Below are 11,842 nucleotides of genomic sequence, written 5' to 3' on the forward strand. Positions count from 1 at the left end.
TGACTGGCTAAACTATTCAAAAGATTTTGGAGGATACGGTGTGGTGGAGTAAACCACAGTTTCCAATTATATGATGTTTTCTGTTGGAGACAAATACAATAACTTTTAGTTTAAGTTTTATTCCATTGAAAGTTTTTTTTTTTTTAGTGAAATAAGCTTTATTTCATTTCACTTTCACGAAGAGCAATCAAGTTGGAATAGTATCAAAACTATGGAGACTAGTTAGAGTAATAGCTGCCGGCCTTGCTAATTCAACTTTAAACTTCGGTTTAATAACTAAGAGGCTCCTGCAATGTTTGATGATGGCACCAAATTCTGAAATATCATGCTTTGGATGCTTGATCTTATCAACCACTGTTTTAAAATCAAGTTCGAAAATAACGCAATCCAAATGTTACCCACTTAATGGCTTCCAGCAAAGCCAGAACTTCTCCTTCATAAACTTGCAGCTGAAGCACAACTAAGTTTGGAACTAGTGTTTTCTTTTTTTTGCTTATTAATGATTTGAACAAGTTAATACTACAAAATCAAAGTCAAACTATGAAATTTAATGCTATGGCTAATACAACCTTTATGATGTATGAGGTAAAACCAGCTAGTTCATGTGAAGTATTACACAAAACCAACCGTTTTTTTGTATGCGATGCGCAGAGTCAAATAGGAAGAGAACTATATCTATTCATAAACAATTTTTAGCTATGACTTAACACTAGCCGGGATAGATACACGTCTCATAGCCTCAATATCGTCACCTTTCCTGGACTTTCCAAATCATTTCTGGGGATATACAATTAACTTTTCTTTTAAAAGATGTCATTGGCTGACTTTGGATTCACGGGGGCTCAGTATCTTCATCGGTACATCTTTAAATTTTGCAGTGGCCTATGGCGCTGTGCCTATGTTTCCCTTTGGATCTGATGCATCTATGGTCGGCATAGACACCTCATCCCGGGAGGCATACCAGGAATGACCACAGGAAACACATTCCAGCTGTAAAGGCAAAGCTCCAAGCAATCAAACCAAGCCATAAAAGTGCAGGACACAGTTTTGGAACTCTGGACTAAAGTAAAAAAAGATGAAACCTGATAACGTTCATTATTTCCAGCTTGGATAATCTCTCTCAAGCCCACCTTACAATCCATACATTTTGAGCAGCGGGCATCTGTCATCTGTTTCATGGGAAGGAAAGCTGAAGTCAGCAGATATCATCACACAACTTAACAGTTAATGGGATAATGATTGTAGCAGGGAAAATTTACTTGCAAGTGCTGGGTCTCGTCAGGCTCCTTGGTTTTTTCCTCAGCAACCAAACCCTCCTGAACTTCATACATTTAGTATGTGACCATAAGAAACTATCCATCAACAAGCAGTTTAATCTTTTCAAAATCAGCTTTCAGAAATTGATGATAAGTTACCAGTACTTCGATTCATAGTTGCTGTTTCCATAAAAGACAGTGCAAATAGCTTTTTTAAACATCAAACATTATTTTAGGGAACCGTTTGAAAAGCATGAGCCATGTTTAGAAGTAAATTCTCAGAAATTTTATGTAATATATACATTTACTACCCCTATGCCTTTAGTAAGCAGACTCGATTCCTACAAAGCAATTCCAAACAAAACAAGCACTAAAATGAGGACTAAAGTTCCTATGTGAGTGGTCTCAAAAGGCTGAATGTTCATCTGCAATTGATTATAATACATGTTGGAAAGTCACTTTAATTGCAATCACCCCTGGCCAACCTTAATCGTGGCTTATTAGAGTTGGTTGCCAATGTCTCAAAAAGGGCTATAAAGGGGCTGACCAGAAAGACTGAATGAAGTGTTGTAGTGTGCCGCTGTTGAAAAATCAAATCTTAGGGGGTTGATATCCCACATCAACTAGAGACAAAAACTAGTGTTTATAAAGCTAGGGCAATTCTCACCGTACAAACTGATTTTGTGGGGGTTAAGTTAGGCTATAAGCCCAAATTTTGATATGGAATTAGAGTCTGTCCTAGATCTATTGTTGGTCCACCTACATTGTCACACTCCAGACCCATAGCCTTGAATGTGATGGGGTATGTTGAAACTTGAAAACTCTCCTTAATTGCAATCACCCCTAGCCTGCCTTAATAGCAACCTACAAAGGAGCTAATAAGAAAGGCCGAGTGAAGTGTCGTAATGTGCAGCTGACAGGATAGGATATTGGCTTTTAGGGATTGAGAACTTGAGATCCCAAATAACTAAAGAGAAGGCCAAAGTAGTGCTTATAAACTTATAAAGCTTAGGCAACCCCATTGTACAAGTCGATTTTGTGGGGTTAAGTTATGTTTTGTCGTTTTGAGCCCAAATTCTAAGAATACACCACACCAATAATTAAATGAACTATTAGTGGATGAGTTATAAAGCTTAAGGCTTGGCTCATTTAAATAAACGAGCCTAATCTCAAACTTGAGTTTATGTATTCAAATAAACAAATGAGCTTGATCGAGCATTTAAAGAGTTGAGCTCGAGTAGTTCACGAATAACTCGGATCATTTACACCCCAAGTTGAGCCAATGGCATTTGACTGATGGGAAAAAAGATAAGATGTTTCCTAGCTAAAATAAGAAAATAGTAGTAGAAAATCTAGGAAACAAGTTCATCATTTCATCACAAGCGAACAACTCAATAGTTCAATTGATTTTTTTGTAAAAGATTAAAGCCTATCAGATATCATACCTTTAATTCATTGGGTGTCATATTTAATATTTTTGAAGGCTCCAACTCTCCACTCAATAGACGGCGTGCTAACACTGCATTTTTCTGCAAAGAACAATATAATCAATACATTATAATTGCAAGAGAGAAACATATGCACAAATGTTGGTAAGTTGCCTTAATTGCAGTTACTCCTAGCCTGCCTTAATTGCAGCTTCTCATAGTTGGTTGCCAATGTCTCAGAAAAGGCTACCACAAAGGGCTAACCAAAAAGGCTGAATCAAGTATCCTAGTGTGCAATCATCGGGACATTGGACTGTGGGGGTTGAGATGAATTAGACCTGTATTAGCCCCTAAGTCCAAATTCTAAGAATAAATATTCACATGGATTTCTCAATACAAAAATATCTCAAAAATCATTTGTTATGATGATGGTGAATATACATATAAGTGACAACTGTTACAGCTAACTAGTTTTCCCTTTCTTTTCCATCATAAAAAGAGATAATTGCACAGAGATATACATAAATGTGTTTCTAAATATATAAATAAATAAATTACTTAGTGTGCAACACCATGATCATCCAACCTTCCAATTTATCAGTTGTGTTCGACTTGTAACCTCTTATCTTAGTCTTAGACATTAATTTTAATAATAGATAAATATGAACAAAGATCAATACAAGCTTAAAAGTCCAACATAAGAATTTAGCAGCAATATTTAGTTTTTTTAAATAACTCAATGCAGTAGTTAAAAATATCTCAAGCATATAACTTATATATGCAGAAGCCACCTTCTGACCTGGAAATTAAAAGCTAATTGCCGCAACTTTTGGTTGTACTTCATAGAATCTGATGAGAGAGCATCATGAGAAGCTTTTTCGAGAGCAACCATGGCTGAAACAGCAACATCTGGCCAGTTAAAAGACTTGGAACTCTGTAGATTTTGGGGGCAGGGGAGGGGGGGACAGAATGAGGGAGTGTGAGACAAATTCATATACCCCTTAAGAAAAAGGGAAATATAGAGAACAAAAAAGAGAAAATGATTAGTTGCTAATGGCCTAATAATACAGATTAGTCACACCTTCTGAACCTTATCTTGACAGTCAGTTGCTGATTCTGAACTTCTATGCTTGCTTTCATTGTTGATTTCATCAGAATTGGCATTCCCTAATCCTTTGTCCCTTTCTTTGCTATCATTAGAATCACACATGTACTGAATGCGTTGAAGCAACCTCTCCAACCATTTGTCTCGATGGCTATCTCCAGTTAGTGCATTGAAATCTACCAATATCCGATAATACTCTGAACCATTAGTTATGCAACCCGTTGGTGTTTCAGATTTTGGATGTTGTTCACTCTTAAGAGTTTCTTCCTCCTCTTTTGAAACATCAAGAGGTGAAACACTCTTTCTCCTGAAGCTTTTTTTATTTTTCAATTGATCCCCATCGTCATCAGGGGCTTCCTCGGGCTCAAGGTCAAGTAGTTCACCAATACGTTGCTGAGTCTTCTCAACAAGCACATCAATCTCTTGCTGCTTAAATTCCTCATAATCCTTATCAGTCAGCCTCCAGAGTTTTCTTTCCACAGTGTCATACACCTTCTGTACAATAAACCCGGGGTGATCCTTACGCTTTGGAAGCTGTTTGTGTCTGGGAACAAAATGCACCACACACTTGTGCATAACAGCCTCTGCAGGAACATCGTCACGGTGGAAACTATAAAACAGCTCTCTGGTATCACACGATTGCCAGTTTCCACCACCTTTTTTCTCAGCTTCTTCTGGTCGGTAAAACCACTGCCCCGTCACTTTCACGTTGCCATTGATAGACTGTGTAATGTCCTGAAAGCAGAAAACCCTTCATAACATGAATGCAGCACAAACAACTATTTATTTATTTATCTATCGGGCATGAACCAATCGAATTGATTAAATATCTAAAATCACAATGAATAGCAATTGAGAAGGGAAATAGATAAGAGGTACCTTAATAATTGCAACATAAGGCTTTTGGCCTTTCTCCTCGGGTACAAGAAGAACGGGATCCTCCTGCACAAATTGAAACGAGTTTTGGTGTTCAAATCCCTAAATTCGAAATAATTGAAGAGAGAAAAAAAAAACTAGGGAACTTACGAGAGTATATTGGATGCCATCGAACTCGAAGGAATCATGGTGCCTCTTCCTGCCTCTTCCTTTTCCCGAAACCCTAACGGGTTGGCCAAGAGGTTTAGCGTCCTCCGCAAGCTGAGGCGGCTCCGGCACCTCCTCTTCTTTTTCTTCTTCATTCTCGTCATCATCGTTATCTTCCTCGATAAGCCTCATCCTCTTCCGCGTGCGTTGTGGACGCGGCGGTGCTTCGTCTTCATCGTCGCTCGTCGCCACCCGAGTGAGGCGTCGACGATTCACCATTGCCAATTTTCAGTTACGATCACCGCCTAAATGGCAATATAAACTCTCGCCCCCGTCAACGAATATTCTCTTGTCTGGTCATACGTATATATAACCCATGTGATGTCACTCGCCTGACCCAAACCCACTGTCGTACAAATGTACGAAAATATAATTTATAAAAAAAATAGATTATATCAATTATTAATTGTAAAAGGAGAAACTCATTAATAAATTAATTTTTTCGGAAATATTAATCATCACAAAATTAATAATTGTTTCATAAAAAATATTAACATAATAATCAAAAAGGGTCAATGGTAAGAAATAATAATATAAAATTTAAATTTGAAAAAAAAAATTAAATTATATCAAATGTCAATGATAAGAACTGTGAACATGAAAAACAAAAAAAATGTTAATGATAACAAATAATATGAAATATGATATATGATATATATATATATATATATATATATATATATATATATATATATATATATATATATATATATATATATATATATATATATTCAAATTTTACTATTGAATGATATATAAACTTGATGATAATTATGTATGAAATCTTATATGATTTAGATATTTATAAATCTACAATCTAATAATAATAATTTGTTTGAGATTTTCATAGGTTTGTTTGATTTATGTTTATGATAAAATTAGATTTAAATTGATCATGGTTTGATTTGATTATGTTATTTTTTTTAGTTAGTTCACATTATCTTAATGAATTAAAATTGGGTTGATTTGGTATTTGTTATTGAGTTATGATGATAAAAATTAATTATTTTAAAATGTAAAATGTTAATAATGTTAGTGTGAAACTAACAAAAAGATGAATTTGACTCTATTTTGAAACTAAGATTAGAGGTTCAAAATCAAAATTTTAAAACAAAAAAAAATCAAAATAAGAATTAGTATAAACATAAGGAACTAAAAGGATATTTTAGTAAAAATATATTATCTAAAAACATGCACTGCATGATGGTGTAAAATAACTTACATTCTTGGTGCATAGCCTATTTTCTCATATACATATATATAAATGCTTTAAAAAAATATATCATATTGAAAACTATTCCTAAGTTTATGAACACATACATAAATGCAGTGACGGATCCAAATCCAAAACACTCCAAGAGGGGGGCTAATTTTATTTTTCTTATTTTCAAGTTATTTGAATATATGTTTTAATAATTAATTAATAAATAAATAATAAATTCCACAAAATTTGACCAATTTTACTCATGACATTAAAATTCATTTTTATTTTAAATTATAAAAAAATAAATATAAATGTAAAAGCAAAATTCCATCAACTAATCAGTCAATCAAAATTATGGGCTCAACCATTTCTTTAAAAATTTATACTAGCATCCAATCACAAATCAAGTTTATATATTTTTTAAGATAATTTTATAAAAATCAACAAAACTTATCATAAATTGTGGTTTATAATTGAATGATAGTTATTTTACATTGATCTTTTTCTCAAAAATTTAAAATATAACATTTATTATTAGTAAAAATCAAATTCATTAAGGAATTGGATGAAGGGTACAAGTGGTACCCACCCTTACAAACTTGCAAACATCATTTATACTTGGTAAATATTGTCACCTAAATGATTTAAACCTAACTTATATAAAAGTTCTAAACACATATGTTGTCAATACTAATGTGAATGTAGTCCCATAATAGACCTGTAGAAGACAAAAGGAATTCCCACAGGGACTATTTGACTATCTACTCCCCACACATACACATGGTATACATAAGGTGTCAAGGGAGGGAGGGCTGTTCGCCCCTGTTTGCCCCCACACCATTCGTCCTTGCATAAATGAACAATAAAGAACATAGCATATATCAAAACAACATGTTGACAGAGCATGTATATGTATCAAAATAGCATGCATCGAAGTAATTTAGAGAAATACAAGCATTACATATTATGTCATAATTGTCAAAAACAATAAAATAAACTGAAAAGTAGACAAAAACAAGAAATAAAAAATAGACAAAAACAAATAAGTTGTTTAGGATTGAGAAGGTGGTTAAGGTGGATGACATCCCAGGACAACTTGTTGATTTTGGGTTGGCTATGGGGGACAAACAACTAATGATTGCATATAAGTTGGTGAAAGTGGAGGTGCAAAAGTGGATGAAGGGTGTGAAGGACTTGGTGGTGGAGTTTGAATATCCACGTAGATCACTTTTGAAACATCAAGAGGTGAAACACAAAAGCGTAAAATAAATAATTTAAAAGATGATAAACAACGGGCAAAAATTCCTTCATAAGATCACTGCAGCACAAACAAGTACTGATAAAGGAATAGTCATTATCTATTAGGCATGAATCAATCCAAATGATTAAACTCTTTTTTTTAATCTAAAATCACAATTAATGGGAATTGGAAAGGGGAAATAAATGAGAGTACCTTAATAATTCCAGCATATGGCTTTTGACCCTCTTCTTGGGTTTGAAAAGAACATTAAACAGTTCAGATAATAGGTTCTAGTATTAGTGGTAGATTGTGCTCTATTCTATCTCTTTCTATCAACCCAAAGACAACATACAAATCTTGAGACAAAGTTCTTAATCTAATATTGGATTATATTGTGCATAGACAAATCAATTACCCAAAAAGCCGGCAGAGCACATAACATTTCCAAAGGGCCATCATCAGCACCCCTCATTTCCATGTATCTCTTTAGCCTGACCTGCACAAAATTTAACACTGGGCCAACTTAGTATATTGGCATTTGGAGAAATTCAAAATCCTTAACATGGTTAGTGTTGATTAGTAACCTCAGGAAATATAGTTATTAGATGATTTTCCCAGTCACCAAGTGTTGGCACCTGACCAGGAATGGCAGGGAGTTTACTTGCCATGAAGTCCTGCATAACAAAGCATCAACTAAGTGCAAATATACTACATATAAAACATTAGGAAAAAAAAAATGCAAGTGGAAGGGTAATGAGATGTTTGAGACTTGTGAGACAAGAAAAGAAAATAACCCTGAATGACATGCCGCGGCAGTCAATGTACTTGTTTTTTTCGATAAACAAACAACATTGGCACATCGAGAGCGTAATCAACATACTGCTCAAACCTATAAGAGTAACAGACAAAAAGTCAGACTTGATAAAAGTAATAGTTCCATAAAAATAAAAGTGAAATTAGAAATAACTAATAACATACCCAAAAGTGTCATAAAAAACAAAGGGGAGTATGCCAACGCGGCGTTTGTGAATCTGACCCACCCTATGGCTGTTTATAACACGCCGACAAGTTGAATATTAATGCAGTATATAAAACAAATATTTGGATGTTAAGGTGAACAATAATTCAAAACAGTCATAGACCTTCTTATGGTGAGATAACCATTTGGAACCCCTTCCTTGAAAGGTGAATTAGCGAATAAGGCTGCTGCCAACTGGTTTAAATTCTAATTATCATAGAAGTTAATCATGTCTGCTTCAGAACTGAAGTCCAGGTTGACCTAAACCCATAGTTAAATTTTTATTTTTGTTATTTTAGATTGCACTAAATATATTTCAAATGCAAAAAAATTGAACACTAAGAAAAGGGATAAATTTGGCAAAGGATTTAGCTTATAAAAATAATTTATCGGCTATAACTAGGAATTGAAGTACAGAATTTATCTCACCTGAACTGAGCATGTCATGAACAATGATTCAATTGCAGGTGGGCCAAATTTATGTAAGTGATTTTGCATAATGTTATACCGTACCTGGAAGAAGTCAATGCATTAGCATCCCGCTCTTAATTCAAAAGTTTGAGATGTATGTAAATATTACCTTAGGCACTCCAGGTATGTCTTCCAGTCTCCATTTAGGCTGAAAACCTAATCCCAAAAATCCAATTCCCATTTCCTCAGCAACAGTTTTAGCCTATCAAGCAAGGCATAAAAAATCTGTCACATGAAAGTGTTTAAACATTGCTGTATAATTCTCAGTCTCATAACCAAAACTGCCTTCAAAATGGAGATGATGCTGCAGTCCATGTATGGTAACAGTAAGTAACACATTGCATGCTTCAACTTTTAACAGTAAAATAGGATGAAATTATGAATTAAACTATCTTAGGATTCTTGTTATGCCAAAGATTGCACAGACTGACCTGATAGAGATGTGAATTAATCTCATCACAAGTTTGATGCAATGTTTTCAAAGGCATACCACTAAGCTCAAATTGACCACCAGGTTCTAATGATATACTTTGCTTGCCCTGCAGTAGAATTTTTTACATATAAATGTCACATTCCGTTTAATTGAAATTGGTCTCAGATTTCAAATAGAACTGTTGTAAATAAAATTTCAAGTACAATTTCTGCATATAGTCACCACCAAATCCCAAATTCAGAATACAAGGCATAAAATTTCATAAAGAAGAATAAATTGAATATCAAATGATTAATCGATCATTATAGGACTTACATTTTTTAGTCCTATGATGTTGTCTCCTTCCATTATTTTTTCCCAATCAAATCTTGCAGCTATGCGATTGAGTAAACTGATATTTGTTTGTAATTAATTGGACGTAAAGTCTTAAGCTCAAAACCAAATTTCTCGTGCTCTGTACCTATTCTGCAAAGACCATATGCAAACTAGGTAAATCACCTAGCTAGATATACTGTACAAATTTGTGGTTTTGTCTTTGAGTGAGAAAGAGATAAACCTGATTAATTTGTAACCACCAAACAAGCTTGTTAATCATTAAAATCATGATTTCTTAACAAATGGAAATTACGCAACTCAGAGATTTTGAGTTGAATTGAACACAAGAAATTGAATATGGAGCTATAGAATAATTGCACTAGTCCAGTCTTAATACCAGACAGTGCTGTAAAACAGGACAGTCAAAGAAATTAATTGATCTATTGCCAGAGCTGGAACGATCATTTCCATTTACAAGTTTAGGTAAACTTTAGGCACACGCATATGTTGGATAAATTATTGATGAACAAAATGTGCTGAAGGTAAAAAGAAATAGCTGTGACAAATAAACCATGTATTAAAGAGATACTAGTACGAATATTGAGTACGATAAGATACATGTGATAATTTTTTATTTATTAATTACTTATATTTTATACCAAATAAAACATAATTATATTTATAAATTACTTATATTTTATTAATTTTTTTCTTCATTTCCTTAATAAAGCTGATATTTATATTATTTGTTATCACTATGGTGATAAAATGGATATGACTTTATGAAAGGCAGCAAGCTTGGAAGTTGAAACACTGGAGCAAACAATTTCCCCTCATTCCTCAACCAATCTAAAATGACCACTTTGACATTGTTCACCCGCTTTCTCATAAATAAAAAACAGAAATGCTAATTGGTAACAAATATTTTTGTAAAAAAATAATGGAAAAAATTATTAGACCGTCTGAGATTATCATGGTTCTCACTAATTTTCAAGTTGAAATACTTGGTTATATATAATAAAGTGTTATTAATTAAATTTGAATACACATCAGATAAAGATACATATTAATACTTGGCAGAATTATTAATACTATTTTTAATAATTTTATATTATATATAATCAAGTATTATTAATTAAACTTGAATACATGCATGTCACAGATTGTGAACACGGATACATAGTGATCTGAAACTACTTATCTAATAATTTTTCCTTCTCTACCGGCATTTTACAAGTTGTACGTGCATATTTGATATATATATATATATATATATATATATATATATATATAATAACAAAAAGAGTATAGAATATATATGTAGGTCACCTCCAGTTATGTTTGGGCTTGCAACCAGATATGAAGTAGTTAATTAAATTAGATCATCTTTTGTCAAGGGCTTGGCAATAACAGGAGCATGATCTATGGCTGGCCCCGTAGTAATAATATTTACTCTCTTTGCCCTCGTCGTCAGCATCTTATTCTTCTTCCCCTCTCTTTGTACAGATAGGCTGAACTTGCGCATGCACAAGGAAGACATATCTTCCCCTTTAGCTTTAGTACTTGACTCTACCTTCCCCATAATTATGCATTGGCGTGAAGTCCTGAACTCCATTTCAGATCAAGGGATACCATATATTCTGCACCCTACTCAATTAATTAATTAAACAACATATATACAGTTAATCCTTGAAGATGAAAATTAATTAATTAACTAGCAGTTCCAATCCATAGACCATATATTTTTAGCTCTTAGCCTCTTATATATATACGCACACATGAGAGAGCAACTACATGAAATACGTACGTTAATTTGTTACGAGCTAGCCCATCAGTCATCACATCTATTTCTCACCAACGTACTTACGTGTATGTAACACGGTGATTCTTACTTGCGGCAAATTTTCTATACATTTGAACTTTATTTGAAAAAAATCTAATTAAAAGGAAAATAAGTTACCAATGGCTCAAAAACAATTTAACCTCTCGTTTCTTCCTTTGAAAATGATCAGCTAGCCAGCAGGCATGCATATAAGTTGATTAATCAAGGTACGTAGAAGATACTGAGTTAATTAGCATGCATGCATGCATTACGAAAAAATTAATGCTTTGAGCATAAATATTGCAGTTCAATATAGAAAGTAAGTAATCACCACAAGCGAAATTGTTACGAATCCAGAGACAGAGAACATACCAATAGAAGCAGAACATGAGGTTGATATAGCAAAGCAGGAGGTACAAGTAGAAGTCAGGCCCAAGAGGAGAATTGTCAAACCTTCTCACCTGAATG

At 33.6% G+C, this 11,842-nt stretch overlaps 1 protein-coding gene and 1 pseudogene across 2 annotated transcripts; both read right to left on the reverse strand.

The window, feature by feature from the left end:
• Positions 1 to 450: 450 nt before the first annotated feature.
• Positions 451 to 5,167, reverse strand: LOC114376828. 2 transcript variants are annotated; one of them, XR_003659018.1, is made up of 8 exons: positions 4,815 to 5,167; positions 4,668 to 4,730; positions 3,765 to 4,523; positions 3,483 to 3,617; positions 2,702 to 2,785; positions 1,260 to 1,321; positions 1,083 to 1,169; positions 451 to 990 (listed from the first exon to the last, which is right to left on the reverse strand). XR_003659018.1 is itself a non-coding variant. In XM_028335122.1 (8 exons), the coding sequence occupies exons 1-8, from the start codon at positions 5,088 to 5,090 to the stop codon at positions 883 to 885; spliced, it is 1,569 nt and encodes a 522-aa protein (XP_028190923.1). In that variant the 5' UTR covers positions 5,091 to 5,167; the 3' UTR covers positions 451 to 882. The 2 variants fall into 2 exon arrangements, 1 of the variants encoding a protein (XP_028190923.1); XM_028335122.1 differs by having other exon boundaries at positions 1,260 to 1,316.
• Positions 5,168 to 7,691: 2,524 nt separating this feature from the next.
• LOC114376445 lies at positions 7,692 to 11,192 on the reverse strand (annotated as a pseudogene).
• Between the last annotated feature and the right edge of the window lie 650 nt (positions 11,193 to 11,842).

Source organism: Glycine soja, chromosome 11 (assembly GCF_004193775.1).
Source record: "Glycine soja cultivar W05 chromosome 11, ASM419377v2, whole genome shotgun sequence".
NCBI lineage: Eukaryota > Viridiplantae > Streptophyta > Magnoliopsida > Fabales > Fabaceae > Glycine > Glycine soja.

Excerpts from the sequence above, each read along its gene's own strand:
- LOC114376828 (XM_028335122.1), bottom strand. The coding sequence starts at position 5,090 with ATGGTGAATCGTCGACGCCTCACTCGGGTGGCGACGAGCGACGATGAA. Across the intron at positions 4,731-4,814 it reads ATGGCATCCAATATACTCTC|GAGGATCCCGTTCTTCTTGT; the intron begins GTAAGTTCCCTA and ends CAATTTGTGCAG. Across the intron at positions 1,170-1,259 it reads ACGAGACCCAGCACTTGCAA|ATGACAGATGCCCGCTGCTC; the intron begins GTAAATTTTCCC and ends CCCATGAAACAG.